Source organism: Mandrillus leucophaeus, unplaced genomic scaffold (assembly GCF_000951045.1).
Source record: "Mandrillus leucophaeus isolate KB7577 unplaced genomic scaffold, Mleu.le_1.0 Scaffold307, whole genome shotgun sequence".
Lineage (NCBI taxonomy): Eukaryota > Metazoa > Chordata > Mammalia > Primates > Cercopithecidae > Mandrillus > Mandrillus leucophaeus.
Window position 1 is genome coordinate 1,942,118 of NW_012103221.1, and position 17,237 is coordinate 1,959,354.

The following is a 17,237-nucleotide window of genomic DNA, read 5'->3' on the forward strand; positions in this document are numbered from 1 at the left end:
GTATTTCTAATTATCTGCCATAATAAACATCTGCCACAGCGGGGGTTTTTTGATTGCCATGGCAGCCCCTATTTGTTGAGCAGGTACTCAGTTGCAGGGACAAGTGCTAAACACTCAGCAAGATAAGCATCTCTCGAACTTCTGGAGGCGGGACCAGTGAGACAGGCTGCCCCCAACAATGAAATGCTCTCCCCCGGCCTCCAGAGCCAGCCTCGGTGAGGTGGTTTTGCATCTTCTGTTTGTCTTGTTCTTCAAGACAGTGAGTGGGAAAGTTCCCCAGCTTTCTTGACAGTCCATCACAACCCCTCCTTCTTCATTCCTTCCATGGTGACTCACTTTTACAGACTTTTGCAATTAAATAAAGGCATTTCCCACCAACTTGAAGCCCAACAACTTTATCTTCAGTGTCTACCATTCATTTTTCATATCCCACAAGAGGAAAGATTCATGTGATATTGTTGCTATTTAAGACATTTGAGCTTGTCCACATTCAAGTTTTGTCTGTTTTTCTGAGGTTTTCCCTGGGTTCTCCCACCTCCCCAGCTAGGAAAACAGCAGCTGGCAGCTGCTGCTGAGGCAGTCACAGCTCTGGCCTCCCGGTTGACTGCAACTTGGAAGCAGGTAGGTCTGTTCTCAGTTTCCAATAGCTGAAATGACAAGGCAGGACCCAGGCTGGGTCCCTGTGCAGCGCCTTGGCACCTGTTGCCTGATTCCCGAATCTCCGCCCAGTTAGGTTTCCTGCAAGCTTTTCCCCACTGCAGTCTTCATGTTGTGTCAATAAGTCTACATTTTCATTCCCCTCTCTCCATGCCAGACTATAAATTATCCACTGATGAGTTAACACCTCATTACTACGCCACATTTTGCAATGAGATGGGAAAAGTAGAAAAAGGTACTCTGACCCCAGTTGCCTTGAACCCTTGAATGAGAGGAGGAAGAGCCCCAGAGGATCACTGAGTCAAAAGGATGTGAGAGCTGGGACTTTCTCTAGTATCCAGGGAGGTCTTGGGTAGAGCCAAACTGAGACTGGAAGGGCCTGGCTGCTTCCTACCCACCCACCCCGGGAATTTTGACAGCTGAAGGGATGCCACCTGGGCACAGTTGAGTGTCTGTGGACAAGCCCCAGAGGCCCTTTCCCAAGGCCACCTTCCCACTACTGAGCTCGGCAGAAGGGGCAAAGGAGGAGGATAGGGCAGAGGGAGACAGCTCTGTCTCAGGTCCTTTCCGCTCTGTTCCCGTAGACAAGGGGCAGGGGCCTCACCCCAAGGCAGTCAGAGGAGGGGAAGCTTCTACATTTGAGTGCAGGAATGTGGGGGCGCTGACTCTGACCACAGGGCAGATATCGACAAGGACAAGCAAAATAGAATGTACTCTGATCCTAATGACGATGGAGGCACCGACCTTACTCACGTTCTTGCCTTGATATGAGGGACATTCTTACCTCCGTCACACTCCTGGGCAACCCAGAGCCACCTGGAAGGGAACTGAGGGCCTGTCCCAGAGCTAAAAGCACTTAAAAGGATCAGGAGCCAAGCAACAGTCCTTTTATTTTTTTTTGCAATAGAGACGCATTCTCACTAAGTCACCAGGGCTGGCCTGAAACTCCTGGCCTTAAAGCAATCCTCTTGCCTCAGCCTCCCGAAGTGCTGGGATGACAGGCATAAGCCACCACACCCAGTTGACAATCCTTTTAACCCTGTGGAAAATACACCTTAGAAAACATAAAACGGAACCCCTTCCATTTCTACAAAACAGACCTCCCTCAGGCCTGGGGCCTCCGAAAGAGACCCATTTCCCCAGGAAGGGGATGGGGCAGGAGACTTGCTGGGTTTGAAGCTGAGAAGTGTACACAAATGGGCAAAGGGGACTCTGAGAGTCTGTGCTGGCTTCAAGGACAGGGGGACTTGCACATCCAGGGAGACACTGAGGGCAGGTGCTGGAGAGGCAGAACTGTTTGAAAGGGAGGGTGGATTGGACTCCAGTGAAAGAGAAGGGCGAGGGCACCGACGCTGGGAATGGGTGAGCGAGGAGTAAACCTGGAAGGGTTCTCTTGGTATGAACGGCCAACAGCCCCTTCACGGAGCTAGACTCAAGAGTGGGCTTGACTCAGAAAGGAACAAGAGGCGGAAATATTTCGGGGAGAGCGCCCACAGAGATAACCCTGAGGACTGAGCGGGGAGGCCAAGGAAGGAGCCCAGGAAGAGGCTGTGGGGGCAGTGTGGGAGGCTCGGGCCCAGCACTTAGCAGCCAAAGGAAGCTTTCAGGCAGAAATTCCAGAACCTGGGCAACGGATGCCATATCCACAGCAGGAAGGAGAATTTCCAGGTGTGGAGATCAATGTGGTGAAGGCCTCAGGTCAGGGAAGACAGGAAAAAATGCTGGGGAGTCAAGCATGGGGGTGCGCGCCTGGAGTCCCAGCTACTCAGGAGACTGAGACGGGAGGGTCACTTGAGCTCAGGAGGTTGAGGCTGCAGTGAGCTAGGATTGCATCACTGCACTCCAGCCTGGGTGACAGAGACCCTATCTTTAAAAATTATAAATAGGCCAGACACGGTGGCTCATATCTGTAATCCCAGCACTTTGGCAAGCCAAGGCAGGTGGATCACTGGAGGCCAGGAGTTCGAGACCAGCCTGGCCAACATAGCGAAACCCCATCTCTACTAAAAATACCAAAAAAAAAAAAAATTAGCCAGGCATGGTGTGGTGGCGCACACCTGTGGTCCCAGCTACTCGGGAGACTGAGGCACAAGGATCACTTGAACCCAGCAGGCGGACGTTGCAGTGAGCCTAGATGGCACCATTGCACACCAGCCTGGGCAATAAAGTGAGACTTTGTCTCAAAACAAAAAATTAAATTAAATTAATACATTTAAAATGCTGGGGGCTCCCAGGTTAGAATAGTGGATGGTCAAAAATGTTTGTCTCTTTCCCTAAATAACAAAGGATATAATAAAGAAGCCCAAGGCAGCACTGGCAGTGAAGACAATACCACCAAGAGAAATAATTCATTTTGTGAAACATGGGAAACATCCGGCATCGTATTAATGGCCAAACTGGAAAAGGAAACCGCAGCCCAGCACGTGACGGGGAGAAGGCTGCGTGGGATGTGGGTTATAGGAAGGCTTCCCTGGAAAGGCTCCCAGCTTGGAGGAGGCAGAAGGGGTGACTAACGGGGGGGCTGGCTTCACCAGCTCTTCCTCCTAGAACTCATATGCACACGCACATGCGCACATGCAAACACACAGGTTAAGTGAGCGTGAGCTCAGATGCTTACCTGCTAAGGAATGTTCCCTAAACTGCGGGGGAGGTACAGGGTTCAGGTTGAAGCAGCTGAGTAGAACACCACGAAACAGACCAAAACAGACCCGAAGCAAAGGGAAGAAAGGCAGCTCAAAGATTCGGGGTCAAGTCTACCTGCCCCCCACCTGCTGAGTGCCTGAAAGGAAGCCACAGTGACCCTCACCCAGCCTTCCAATGTAGGAAGTGGCCTTGTGGGTTAACAGTCCAGAAAAAGAAACACCTCCTAGGAACTTCTACAAATCAGTTCAGTCCTTCATTAAAGGACCAAGCATCACTTAGAATTTGTTCTTCTCCATAGGAATTAGAAGAATTAGGGTGAACAACAACTCACCTAATCCCTGAGATAACTAAGAATTGTTAAAAAAAAAAAAAAAAAAAAAAAACACAACTCTAATTCATTTTCTTATAAACAGTCCTTACATCCATGAAGAACAGGCTCCTATGGAAAGAGAAGCAATCAGAGAACAAACTGTTCAGGAAATTTTGTACAGAAAAAAAGATGACCAAAATAAAAAATTTCTAGAGGGCAGGTAGAATCATGACTTAAAACCAAATTGGCTTTGTAGTAGAGTGGAGTGATGGTTGCAGTAGAATTCTACAATCTACTAAGGCCAGACACGGTGGCTCTTGCCTGTGATCCCAGCACTTTGGGAGGCCAAGGCGGGCAGATGACCGGAGGTCAGGAGTTCAAAACCAGCCTGGCCAACATGGTGAAACTCCGTCTCTACTGAAAATACAAAAATTAGCCAGACGGGTGACACGTGCCTGTAATCTCAGCTACTTGGGAGGCTGAGCCAGGAGAAGCACTTGAACCCAGGAGGCAGAGTTTGCAGTGAGCTGGGATTGCACCACTGCACTCTAGCCTGGGCAACAGAGCGAGACTCCGTCTCAAAAAAAAATAAAAAAATAAAAAAAAAATAGTTCAGGCCGGGTGTGATGACTCATGCCTGTAATCCCAGCACTTTGCTGAGGGCGAGGTGGGTGGAGAACCTGAGGTCAGGAGTTCAAGATCAGCCTGGTCAACATGGCAAAACTCCATCTCTATTAAAAATACAAAAACTAGCTGGGCGCAGTGATGGGCGCCTGTAGTCCCAGCGATTCGGGAGGCTGAGGCAGGAGAATTGCTTCATCCTGGGAGACAGAGGTTGCAGTGAGCTGAGATCGTGCCACTAATTGTGCCCACTCCAGCCGAGGTGACAGAGTGAGACTCCATCTCAAAAAAAAGGAGTTCAGCTCCTTTAAGCCTCAGAGAGGCGCATTCTGAGGCATGTATTCTGCACCGTCCTCCAGATTCCCTGTGGGGTTGAGCTCCAATCCCACGGTGGCAGTGGCTTCACACTCCTCATCTGCTGCTTTTCCAAGGGCCACTTCCTGCCGAACTTTGTACCTGCACTTCCCCCAAAAAAATCTACCCGCACTAGAATCCCTGTCTTAAAGTTTGTTTTCTGGAAAAACCCAAACCAAGGATAGGATGATGTTTATTTTGTACTTGAGATTTTTTTTTAAGAGGTGGTGGAAGTTGGTGCCCAGTAGCAGAGCTAGGAAAGCCAACTTCAGGAAGGGCTGAGGTGATGAGCAGGAAGAGAGGATGTGAGTTGAAGACAGGCTGGGAAAGGGCGAGTCACAGGATGGTAGGCTTCGGATGGTAGGTTTCCAAGGCAGTGAGGTGAGCTCTTACTAGCACTTACAATGCAAGTTCTCCGTGTGGCTTATTGCCTGAGGAGCATCAGAGGCCCACCCTTCAATTCCACGTGGGGCAGCTGTCGGGAAGCTGGAAACACCTTTGTTCAACTGCCAGGCCCTTGACTTAGAAATAAGCCCTTGGATTACAATCAAATTAAAACTACTCTCGCTGCTTCAGTGCAGTTAATATATCCCCTTTCACCATGAACAACAGCCAAGAAGAAAGCAACTGGCAAAGCTTAAAAGCCACCAGGGTTGCTTGGGATGAGAATTCATAAATACAGGTCAAAGGGACAGAAGCAGGAAATGTACCTGAACAGGACTCCATCTTTCAATTTAAGGGCTTAAAAAACTACATAAAGACAGGCTGGGCACGGTGGCTCACGCCTGTAATCCCAGCATTTTGGGAGGCCAAGGTGGGCGGATCATGAGGTTAGGAGATCAAGACCATCCTGGCTAACACGGTGAAACCCCGTCTCTACTATTAGCTGGGAATGGTGGCGGGCGCCTGTAATCCCAGCTCCTCAGGAGGCTGAGGCAGGAGAATGGCGTGAACCCAGGAGGCGGAGCTTGCAGTGAGCCAAGATTGCACCACTGCACTCCAGTCTGGCCGACAGAGCGAGACTCCGTCTCAAAAAAAAAGAAAAAAAAAAAATACATAAAGGCTCATGCTGTATTTCAATTATTCTATGATGTAATATTTAATTAAGATGTCACATTTTAGTATCTCTGTAATTGAGGCACAACTGATAAAAATCATATTGGCAGTGCTTTTAGTAGTATATAGAAAGTTGCACATTTATAACCAATATGGTAATTCATATCATGTGAGCAAACAAGCTTTTTTAGGGCTCTTTAAAGACAAAAGTCCTTCATCCTTGGCCTCTACCTTTCAAGATATATTAAGGGCAAAATTTTTTTTAGTGTATTACTTTCAGACCTTCATGAGTCGCAATATTTCAATTTTTCATATTAATGCAAATGAAGTTCAGTTCAAGAAATCTTATTTGGCAAATGTTTCTAGCAATTGGATTTATGTTAAGGAAAATCTAATTTCATAGCCTCAATAGCCCAGCATGTAAAGTATGTATTTTCCTGTTCTAGGCAAGAAACAAGAATTTTCACTCCATCTTGCAAATCATGGGGAAGTCAAACTTTTGACCCAAGTGAAGGCTTCATCTCAGCTTCCCATCCTTTGCATTAGTAAAGTCACCCTTTTTGCATCTGAGAAAGTCAAGATGACCCAGGACATCAAATATTCCGCATCACCACCAGTCAGGAGTTGACAAATAGGAGATGGCCCACTTTGGGTGTCTTTAATTCTTGACTCAACTTCCAAGTGTAACAAAGCCACTCCCACAACTTCCTGTTCTTCTTTCCGGCCTCTCTTGACCATCTCAAGAAAGGAGATAGGTATAACCAGGATCAGGAATGGGAATGAGCCATTCTTGTCTCTTGCATCCTTTTCTTAAGACCTGCTTGGGTTCATGAATAGTCCAAACCCTGGCAATGCTCTTTCAGCCTTCTTGACCTTCAAACCCAAAATCAACATGACTTGGGAATAGCCAAGAAAAGGGCCCAAAATGCCAGTTTCCCTTGAGGCCTAAATTGTTAAGCAGTTCTCAAAGAAGAAGTTAGACTTACAGCAGTTCCACCCGTGAGATGGGGGATCAGGTGAGAACCCATATTGTGGGCACCAAGAGAGGCCTTCCTGGATTTAAGGGTCAGCGCCATAACGGAGGCCAAGCATGTGTAACGCTCTAAAACCTAATGTGCTCTGCTGAAAAGTCCATGAGGTCCATGTCACAGGGCAGCAATGACCAGGTGGTGGGCTGGGGCAGCCATTGCACAAGAACTTCTGCCAAATGAAAGGCCAGAGATCATCTCATCCAAATGTCATCAGCACCAAGAACTCATATTCAAATAACAGCACACACGTGGACTGAAGGCTCAGAAAAGGCCCCCCAGTGGCCTTCCACACCTCATTCAAAAACCTGCTCCATCTCTTCTTTCTCTACAAGAGACTTGAAACCTCAGGGAAGGGGAATCCCTAACAATAAAAAAATTGAAATTCCTCTGAGAGGAGGAACCTATTACCTGAGAATGCGTGGTCAGGTTATATGGACAAATGCAAATGTGATCCAATTACCTGTGAATGTTCTCAGAGCTTCTTTACTTCTTTACTCTTCTCTAACCATAATGTGGCAATGTGGCCGTCTGGGAGGTGTGTGCTAGCAGCCACAGGAGTAGAAGGCAGATGCAGGCCCCAGGAAACCTTCAGGAAGACCAGGCTGAAAATAGTCTTCAATCTCAAATCAAGTACCTGTGTCTTCATACTTGCTCAGAAATGGCTTCCATATTCCAAACAGGAGAAGACAGTTTGCTCTTATAACACTAGCCCTTCTGTTTTTTGAGCTTCATCAATCGTCTACTCGTTTCCCACTGGACGTTAGTAGTGTCTTCTCAACATGGGTCTATGAAAGGAAATCGAGTAGTCAAGGCGGCCTCTGTATTTCATCTTTGTGGCTACAAACTCCAAAATAGAAATGGCTTAGGATAACACAATCTTTACAATGCCACACCACTCCCTAATTAAATTACTTATACTCACTGAAAAGGGAAGCATAAATAAATATTCTCACTTTTCTTTAAAGACTTTAAACGGGAAAGCACTTTGGGGATTTTAAATGCAAAGATGGATGACGCACTGAGAGACAGCGATAGTTCAACACCACTGTAATGGTTTTTGGGGGGAAACTGGCCTCTTTCAGGGAAAATGTTTTCAAATATGGGAAACAAAAGGATTATAGATTACACATTACACAAACAATTAAAAATACAGTGGCTTTATTTCCATTGTTTATAGTCCCCAGTATCCCATCTGATAAAGAACCTTCAATTCTATAAACAAAAATATTTCAAGAAAGTATGATACACAATAGTACATATAATAGTTTGGCAGAATTTTAAACTCTAGTAGTTCATACCCCCAAAAAACAAGTTTTAAAATTCAAAAATAACAGTTTTATTTAACATATGTTATATCTTAACATTTAAAATATCATGCTCTAGTTAAATATTTCATCAACAACACTGTATACAAATAAAATATTACATAAAATATATTTAAGAAAATGTTTTGGTCTTTGATCTGAACAATAAATAAAAACAGGCACTTCTACATAGACAGGGAAGCAATTACTACTCAGAATAATAATCTTGTATAAGCAGCATGTGGAAATACGGCAATAATAAATTCTGGAGTTTTAAATTGACAAACCATCTATGCAAAAGTCTGCAACTTCAATCTTTTCACTCAAGTTCAAAAGTTACATATGCTTTCCTGGTCCACATTGAAAATTCACTAACACAATACGGTTGTTAGGGGCAATTCAATCTTCAGCTGGCCATTAAGGAATCATACTCATTTTCAAATACTAAAATTAGACTATGGTACCACCCAGCAAACCAAATACAAGAAAAATTAAACCCTCTTTCTCCTTATTATGACCATAAGATCACAACAAGATAAATTAGATGAGTGTCACACAATGATTCTTATTTTGCAAAATTAATTAACACATGAAAATACTGTTGGGGTAGCAGGAAATTTCCACAATTGAAAAACTGAATTCCACAATTGATAACTGAAAGTTCAGTTTTCTGGACAATTTAAAATTTACCCAAATCCCATAAAAATAAACATAATTCCATTTCACGAAAATCACCGGATCACATTTAACAAAGTCTTTGTAGCCAATATGTTTATAAACACCTGAATTACGAATAAATCAGTCATTATTATGGGAAGTAGGAATATTATAGAAGAGGGCAAGCAAAATAACTTAAAATGGTTAAATTCCAGAAACATGATTTCAGATAAGAGGGTACAAGTTTTTCAAAAATGACCACTAGCTGGTAAGATCAGAACCAATCATCCTGCCATATTATCCGTAAAAAAATGACCATCTTCCGCTTTCCCTCTTCACGTGAGTACCACATTGAAGGGTTTAGAGGCCCTCAAATGGATATCACTCGTAAAGGCAATTTTCATGGTTTAATATAGAAATTAATGTGAGAACACAACATGGAAACTATTCAAAATACACCTTTCTATGCAAAATTGAGTTTGTATCTATTTTAGCATTTTAAATGAGCACTCTGCAACTGAGACCAAATATCAATCATCTCTTGAGGTTTTCTACTATGTACTAACATCAGATCTACATAGGAGCAGATATTATTTTTGTTTTTCTCCTCGATATCAAATGTCCTGAAGCCTTTGTGTTTCTCTGGAACGAGGCCGAGTTTCTGAAGGCACATTCCAGTATAAACGTCATCGATGGGGTAGAGATGGACCTGGTCAGTGATATGGTACAGCCTCAGGGCCAGATGGCCGGAGTAGAGGAACCCCCCTCCCCCTGCATAGGGTGGGTAGAGGCCAGAGTAAACAACTTCAGGGATGTAGTACTTCAGCTTCTTATCCCGATGAGGTCCAGCATTGTGGATCACATCACCTATAAACAGATCTTTGGCTTTGCTCTTGGATAAACTATTCAAGTAATTCAGGATGTGATGGGTGTTCACAAAAACATCATCATCGCCCTTGAAAACAAACTCAGTGTCTGGGCAGGAAGTACTTACCCACCTGAGAAACAGCACTTCCTTCAGAGACAAGTTGAAGAAAGTGTCTCTGTAATTCCACATAAGAATGTCTTGGTGCTTGTCACTCTCAAATTTCAGCATATCTGAAAGGTCGGGGTGGTTGTCCTCTGGGGGTGTCTGGCCCAGCAGGAAGACTCGCACCACGGTTTGGTTCCCCGTGTTGCTTTCTTGGCCCCAGGATTCCCGAATTGCTTGCCTTCTGGCAAAATGTGGAGTGAGGGACTTAATCGCCAGCAACAAGAAGGGTTTCTTTGCACACTTATCCGGCTGATCTATAAGCAGTGAATAATTGCGGCATCTCAGATACAGCAGAAAGTCTTTAAATCTGTCCGGCAGGTTATTAAAACCTGTAACCACTGATGTGACCCTCAGGTCAGGTTCACAGTAGTTCAGATGGCTTATATTGGAGAGCCTGCCCGCCTCCCCCGTTTGGTTGGCTAGCATGCTCAGGATGGGGTTGTACTGCCGGTTCAGCTTCTCTTGCTCTCGGTTCCAGTATGCCTCAGGAGGGGTAGAGATCTTCCAGAACTTCTCTTTGGGTATTATTACTTCCCCTTTTCCATCTTTTTCTTGGCTACTGCTTTTGGAGACTTCCATAATCAAATAAATGAAGACATTTGCCATCATTAGGATACCCAACAACTTTATTCTTCGACGTCCAACACTCATTTCTCATATCTGGAACAAAGGGGTGGAGTATTGCATCAATTAACTATCAATATGCATTTGCACATACAATTTATTTTACTTGTCTCCCCAGGAATAGTAGTTTATAGCAAAGACTACACTTGCACTGCCTAGGTTCAAATCTTGGCCCTTCCTTTCCAGCTTTGTGACCATGGGCAAGTGGGATAGTCCATGTCTCTGCTTCTCCATATATAAAATGGGAATCAAGTCCACTTCAAAGGATGGTTGTGAGGAGTATATGTTGTTATATGGAAAGCTTTTAACATAGTACCTGGGCTCACAGCAAGCACTATGAAAGTGATTGCTGTAGACATGCTGAAGCTAGAGATACCTGTTACTACATAACCTCAGGAGAGTTCAACTTCCTTGCTTCCAAAGGCACATACAGTGCTTGGCAAACTGATTTGCCTAAGTCATAACAAATACATTTTACAGTTTAGTATACACATACACACACAAAACTATTTACATGTATGATGCGCTGTGTGCAGTTCCGTGTCATTCACTCTCAAGTCCTATTTTATTTGAAAAACTTCAAGTTTTTAAAATGTAGAAACAGGGACTGGTTACGTTGCTCAGGTTAGGCTCGAACTCCTGACCTCAGGTGATCCTCCCACTTCAGCCTCCCAAAGTGCTGGGATTATAGGCGTGTCTGACCCTATCTCTCTTTTTTTAATGCTAGTCCCAACCGAGTTATTTTCCAACCTACCATTTTACAGATGAGGAAACCCAAGCAGAGAGATTAAGACACTTGCCCAGGGTTACAGGGCTAGGAAGCAGGAGACACGTAACCACAGAGCATCTCAGAGAGAGAAAATGAAAGCGGATGCAGGACAGCTTTATCCCAATAGCCAAAAACTGGCAACAGCCCAAGTATCATCAACAGAACCAATGCAAACTGTGGCATCTGCATACAACGGTATATCCCTCGGCAACGGAAAGGGAAACTATAGTGAATGAAACATTACAACATTACATTGTGAATGAAGGCCAGAACCAAATTTTTATTTATATTAACTTCAAGAACAGCCAAAATGAATTTAGGTTCTAGAAATCTGAAAGTGATGGAGGTGGTGGGCTTGGAGAAGGATAGGAGGGAACTTCCTGGGGTACAGAAATGTACCATGTAGGTCTTGATTCTGATGAAGGCTCCATGGATGTATACATTTGTCAAAACCTAAAGTGTATACTTAAGATATCTATTGTTTGTAGCAAAAAGAAAAAGGGAAATATAAATGCTCTTTTAGTGAAATATCAAAGGATTTCAGGCTGTGGGCAATGGAAGAATAAAGAATGAGTAATGAGATGGTTTGCTGGGGATATCCAAGGTTTTAACACTATTGACATGGATGGCCTATATAAGAAAACATTTAAGCCAAGGTGACATTAAAAGACAGCCCAAAAAAATGGAATGGCAATGTTCTATAAAGAGCTGAGGATTTTCTTATCAGGTTAATTCAACTGGGAATTTATCCTTAGGTACTATTACTCATTCCCATTTTATACCTGAGGAGGTACACATTTAAAGAAGGGCAGATTGGAATACCAGCCAAGGCAAACAGATTCCAAGACTGTACCATGCCAAAAGGTAGCTACACTTCTCCAACTTCTAGAATAAAGTTTTGTGACTATTTTAATCTAGTATTTGCTTTTTAAAAGATTTTTAGGTTCACTGGATTCTAACAAACAGTACTAAAGTAGAAGAATATCTGTCATGCTGAAAATGCTGTAAAACGTATTAGAGAGCCCAGATGAGATCAACAAGGAATTCACAAGCTATTGTGTGTCTCTAAAGATCTGTCTAGCAGATCTTAATCTGGTTGCTTGTATTTACTACTGCTGAAACCACCTTTGCAAAGATTATGGATAGTGAGAAATCTAGCATGGCTGACTCCGTATCTTGCGTCTACACTCACAGGCTGGCTGTCTCCCCTCATTCCTGGGCATAGGCCAAGCTAACCACGGGAGAAATTTAGTTTACAGTTTAACTTGGAAGCACAGATGGTAACAGTCCCTCCATAAAACTGATCCCTTCTTTGTTCAGGGGGCTGAGGCTAATGAAAGGTCACAAGATTAGGATTGAGAGGGACCTGAATTCTGCTAAAATGTAAGCACAGTTTTTATAATCCCTTACTGCTCAGGAGTCATGAGGCCAGAGGCCACAGGATCTTTGACTTCCCCAAGTGCTCCTGTAGTTAACACCACTATTACAGAACCTCAGATTGGTCTTTTGAGATGTTTTGCAGACTTACCCCACCCAGACTAGAGACTCGTGACTCCCCCGACCCCCACAGACTCAGCACATGGCCTTGATTGCATCTGCAGCCAATCAGCGGCACCCACTTCCTGGTCCCCTGCCCACGAAACTATTCTTGAAAAACCTAACCTCATGCCTCTGGAGATTTCAGTGATAACTCCAGTTACTTCTCAAATACTTCTCAAAAAGAAAAGGTTCTAACTTGGGACAATTCTCCTAATGCTAAAGTGAGCCCTTGACCCAGTACTGCTATCTCTAGGTCTCAGGCCCTTCCTAGGCTGGAAGGAGGGCAGCAGGAAATGTGTGATGGTGAAAAACTACAATAAAGAGAAAGATTTGCAAAGGGGCCAGGCACAGTGACTCACACCTGTAAACCCAGCACTTTGCTTTGGTAGGCCGAGGTGGGCAGATCACTTGAGGCCAGGAGTTTGAGACTAGCCTGGCCAACATAGCAAAACCCTGCCTCTACTAAAAATACAAAAAAGGAGCTGGGCATGCTGGTGTACTCCTGTAGTCCAAGCTACTCGGGAGGCTGAGGTTGCGGTGAGGCGAGATCATGCCACTGCACTCTAGCCTGGGCGACAGAGCAAGATTAGTCAGGAAAAAACAGCACATACTATGAACAGCTAAATACCCAGAAAAATTTAACTCAGTAAAGGGATTTAAAACATTGATAGACCTTTACCAAAATTTCTAGAGTAAAAGAGGACAGCTTAGGGAAGAAAAAAGGGAAGCACAGTACTTTACATAGGGGGTTGTGAACTTCCAGAGCTAATTCTCCTAGGAAAGATACAGGGTGAATAATATGTAAAAATGACTCCAGGTAATTTAACAAGTTTATACATCTAGATTATAGGGGAGGCCATGAATAACTGGAATCCAACCACAGACACTTGAAGCCTCTATCACGGAAAACACCAATCCTTCTTTTGAGGATGTTTTGAGGAATAAGCTTGCTGATCCCTGGGCGAGATTTCCAATTTCACCTGCTACAATTCAGCCTTTTATTTCCTCAATCAAGGCCATGCCAAGGTACAGTTCTCATATCATCTTGGCTCAAGACACAGGGACTAATCAATGGCCTTCCCGGGAACACCACTCTCACCTTTCATTTAAGTGCTCAAGGCCTCCAGCCCGCAGGCCATTTTCCTGCTCATTTCTCATTCTCACCCCCTAAGGGAAGCAGACGGCATACCACTTTACCAGGAGAAAATGGAAGCTCAGAGGGGACTGATGATTTGCCTGAATATTATGGAAGAGTTCAGTGACAAGGCTTAGACAAGACCGCCTTCTGGATCTCTTATTTTTTTCTATGAGGCTCAACCACATTCTAGTTACCTGGTCCAGGTCAACAGTGAAGTCCCACAGGCTGACTATGGCACGGGATCATGGAAAACTGATAGTTACGAAGAGTTTCCAAAGAAAGGGAAATGGGGCCACCTACGAGCTCCCAGTCCCCCCGTCAGGAAACAGATCAGCCTTTCTTGTAAAAGACTTAAGATTCCCAAAGGCTCAATTTGAGGCAACTCTTCCCATTACTTGCTAAAGGGTATTTCTTTCAAGCCAATCTGAAGAAGAAGGTGGAAAACACAAGATTCTCAACTGCACATTTCCATCAAGGTTAAATGTCATCGTGCACTTGTGACCTGAGCACAGTGTCTTGCATGAGAACTCGGCTTCTAGTAGGCTCTTAGAAAAAAGCCAAGTTCATGGAAGGGAAGATAAAGCAGTGACCCCCATAAAAATATCTGTGGGAAAAAGCTCTCTAAATATCTGACTAAATATTCCCATCACAGACAGAAAACCCAATTCCAATGTCTTTCTTCAGCAGGAAGTTACATTGCGTAAGAAGAATTTAAGAAAACTTACCCCAAAGCTGGGGGAAGATGTTATAAACTCTTGCTGTGAAACAGACTTTTTATTGTAACAGAAATAAAAGAAAACCCCATATACAAACACAAAGCGAACTTAGCTTTTTACCTTGTCCCCAACAGGGACGGAACAGTTTTCAAACTTCAGTTGGCTTTGTTTAATGAAATTAAAATATTTAGAAAGACAGTATAACAGAAAACCTTAGCTGAAAAATGGCTTACAAAACAGTACAGACATGATGCCGAAACTATGTGACAACCTAGATAAAATACCACACAAAAACAAAGTGGGTTTATTCAGGGTGGTGGGATGAGAGGGTGTTTTCACATCCTTTACCGCTGCCCAACTGTCTGCCCTGTAAGCAGCCTCTTCCGCACGCTGGGGATTAGGACACGGCACACAGCCCCATGCGGGGTTCCCTGTTCCACAGCCCACCCCGGCCTGTGCCAGCATTGCTGTATTCGACCCCTGCAGTGCTGCATAGAGGCTCTGTCACAACACCTATCCCTATTACCTGCACACCTTCCCTTGTGCCTGTGCCACCTCCTAAGGGTTCCTACATGAAAATAGTGAAACATGAACACACCTGCCTTAACAAATATGTCCCAGGCACCAGCAATCCTTTGAGGCAGATACTCTAAACTCCCACTACTTATTTCGCTGAGGCGTGGGGTGGGGGACACTGGGGGGGTGGACAAGTAACTGAACTTGTCCGTCATACAGCTGGTAAATGGTAGAGCCGGGACTCAAACCCAGGCAATGATAGCTCGAGAGTGCGAGTTTTCAAGCATCACACAATCACGGAAGCAAATGCTGCTGCACAGGGTTATGATTGCAGGAACTGAAGGGATTTGGGGCTTATTTTCCATGGTTAATCCTCTTAGAGGTAATTTTTTAAAAGCTCTATATTTATACATTTTAACCCACAAAACTACAAGTCAACAATCAGATGTGGGAGGCAGTGTACTATCCTAAGTAACATTAGTGACCTACAGGTTACACTCTGGGCAAAATGCAGCCTCCATTCATCTCTCTCCTAAAAGAAAATGAGAACAAATGAGGCTTTGAGAGTCCCAGGTTCCCAGCCAGTAAGTGATGGAGTCAGGGCTTGCGCCCAGGCCTTCTAGTTCTGGTTTCTTCTACACACTGCACTGGAACATGGGAAAGATTACCAAGCTGTGAAAACAGACAGTGACTCACGTGGACTTTCTCCATGACCCTGGGGAAGCCAATTTCTCAAGACCTTAGTTTCTTGGCTAAGAGGCTATTTTTTTGGTTTTTGTTTTTTTTTTAACTTCCATGCAAAACCATCGTGTTTTCAGAGGCACCCATTTTCCTATTGTCCTACTGTTCTAGTAATCAGAAGCTATGGGCTGGGCGCCATGGCTCACGCCTGTAATCCCAACATTTTAGGAAGCCAAGGTGAGAGGAATGCTTGAGCCCGGGAGTTCGAGACCAACCTGGGCAACACACAGCAAGACCCCATGTCTACATTTTAAAAAAAAATTAGCTGGGCATAGTGGCATGCACCTGTGGTCCCAGCTACCCAGGATGCTGAGGTGGGAGGGCTGCTTGAACCCAGAAGATCCAGGCTGCAGTGAGCCGAGATTGTATCACTGTACTCCAGGTTGAGTGATAGAGTGAGACCCTATCTCTTAAAATAAAAATAATAATAAAAATCAGAAGCTATGATCCCTCCTCCCCCAGGCCTCCCTCCCACCCATCCACATGAGATGACCTTCAGTTAGTTTAACTCTGACCAAAGCAAAGGTCTTCAATACCTACTTAGCTCACACAGGCTATTTTCCTTAGGACTCAAATACTGAAACAATTCCAATGTTTCATTCATAGACACTAGACTGGGAATCGCAGAACCCAATAACCCTAAAAAGGTTCCCTTCAATTCTGAGAGCCCTGTAGCACTGAAGCAAAGTTGCTGGCCAGAAAACATTTGAATGTGACCACCAAGAGCCATGAGGACTCTCTCCCAGAACTCAGGCAGGGTCTGACTCCCCCACCAATGGGCTCAGGCAAGCTAAAGAGATGCCCGACAGTAACTAGCCAGGGCTAGAACGAGCAATACGTCCAAGCCAGACGCAAGCCCTGTGCCAAGGCCGCCCTGCACTTTCTCCTACTACCAAGATTAAGGATGAAAGAAAAGCAAGGCCTCCTTGTAACCATGAAATAAAATGACCAGTCACCCCCACCCACTGAGGCTGAGAGAAAGGGGCTGGAAATCCAAGCTTCTGACTACACCCCAGCAGTGTCAGAGTGTCAGCCTCCATGTCTAGGGGGCATCCTGGTTCCTGCTCACTTTCCTGCTCAAACAGGACACACGAATCCTCAGAGGGAAAGAGCCCAAGCCCCCTGTCATATCGTGAGGCCAGAGGAGCATGTTCGCTCTGCCCTTTGCCCTCCCCCGCCACATCTGGGAATCTGGCAAGAGTGGTTTACCTAAGTCCTCACCTCTCTGGCTATCCCATCTGTTGCCTGGTCCTTGCCAGCCCTTTCCAGGTTTTGCTGGGATAAACAGAGACAGAGACAGTTTGCAGCTGAGTGGCTCTAGGGGAGAGAACAGCTCCTAGCACTGCTGGCAGATGGTAGGGTGATAAGGGTGTGAGTGGAGCAGCTCAGTGGGACCAGAGGAGCTGGGCCACAGCTAGAGCTTGTTCCTTGATTGGAGAAAGAGGCCTGGCCGGGGTTCTTGCCGGGGCAAGGAAGCCTCAGAACTCCCTGACTCCCTCACCAAGAGGCTGACACTAAGCTAAGAGGA

At 44.9% G+C, this 17,237-nt stretch overlaps 1 protein-coding gene across 1 annotated transcript; it reads right to left on the reverse strand.

Annotated features, from left to right (window-relative positions):
* Window positions 1-7,813: 7,813 nt before the first annotated feature.
* On the reverse strand, window positions 7,814-17,028 carry B3GNT2 (UDP-GlcNAc:betaGal beta-1,3-N-acetylglucosaminyltransferase 2). Its single transcript, XM_011987309.1, has 2 exons — window positions 16,931-17,028; window positions 7,814-10,326 (listed from the first exon to the last, which is right to left on the reverse strand). Exon 2 carries the CDS (start codon window positions 10,315-10,317, stop codon window positions 9,124-9,126), a length of 1,194 nt encoding a protein of 397 aa, XP_011842699.1. The 5' UTR covers window positions 10,318-10,326; window positions 16,931-17,028; the 3' UTR covers window positions 7,814-9,123.
* Between the last annotated feature and the right edge of the window lie 209 nt (window positions 17,029-17,237).

Coding starts and splice junctions, on each gene's coding strand:
- B3GNT2 (XM_011987309.1), bottom strand. CDS start 10,317: ATGAGTGTTGGACGTCGAAGAATAAAGTTGTTGGGTATCCTAATGATG.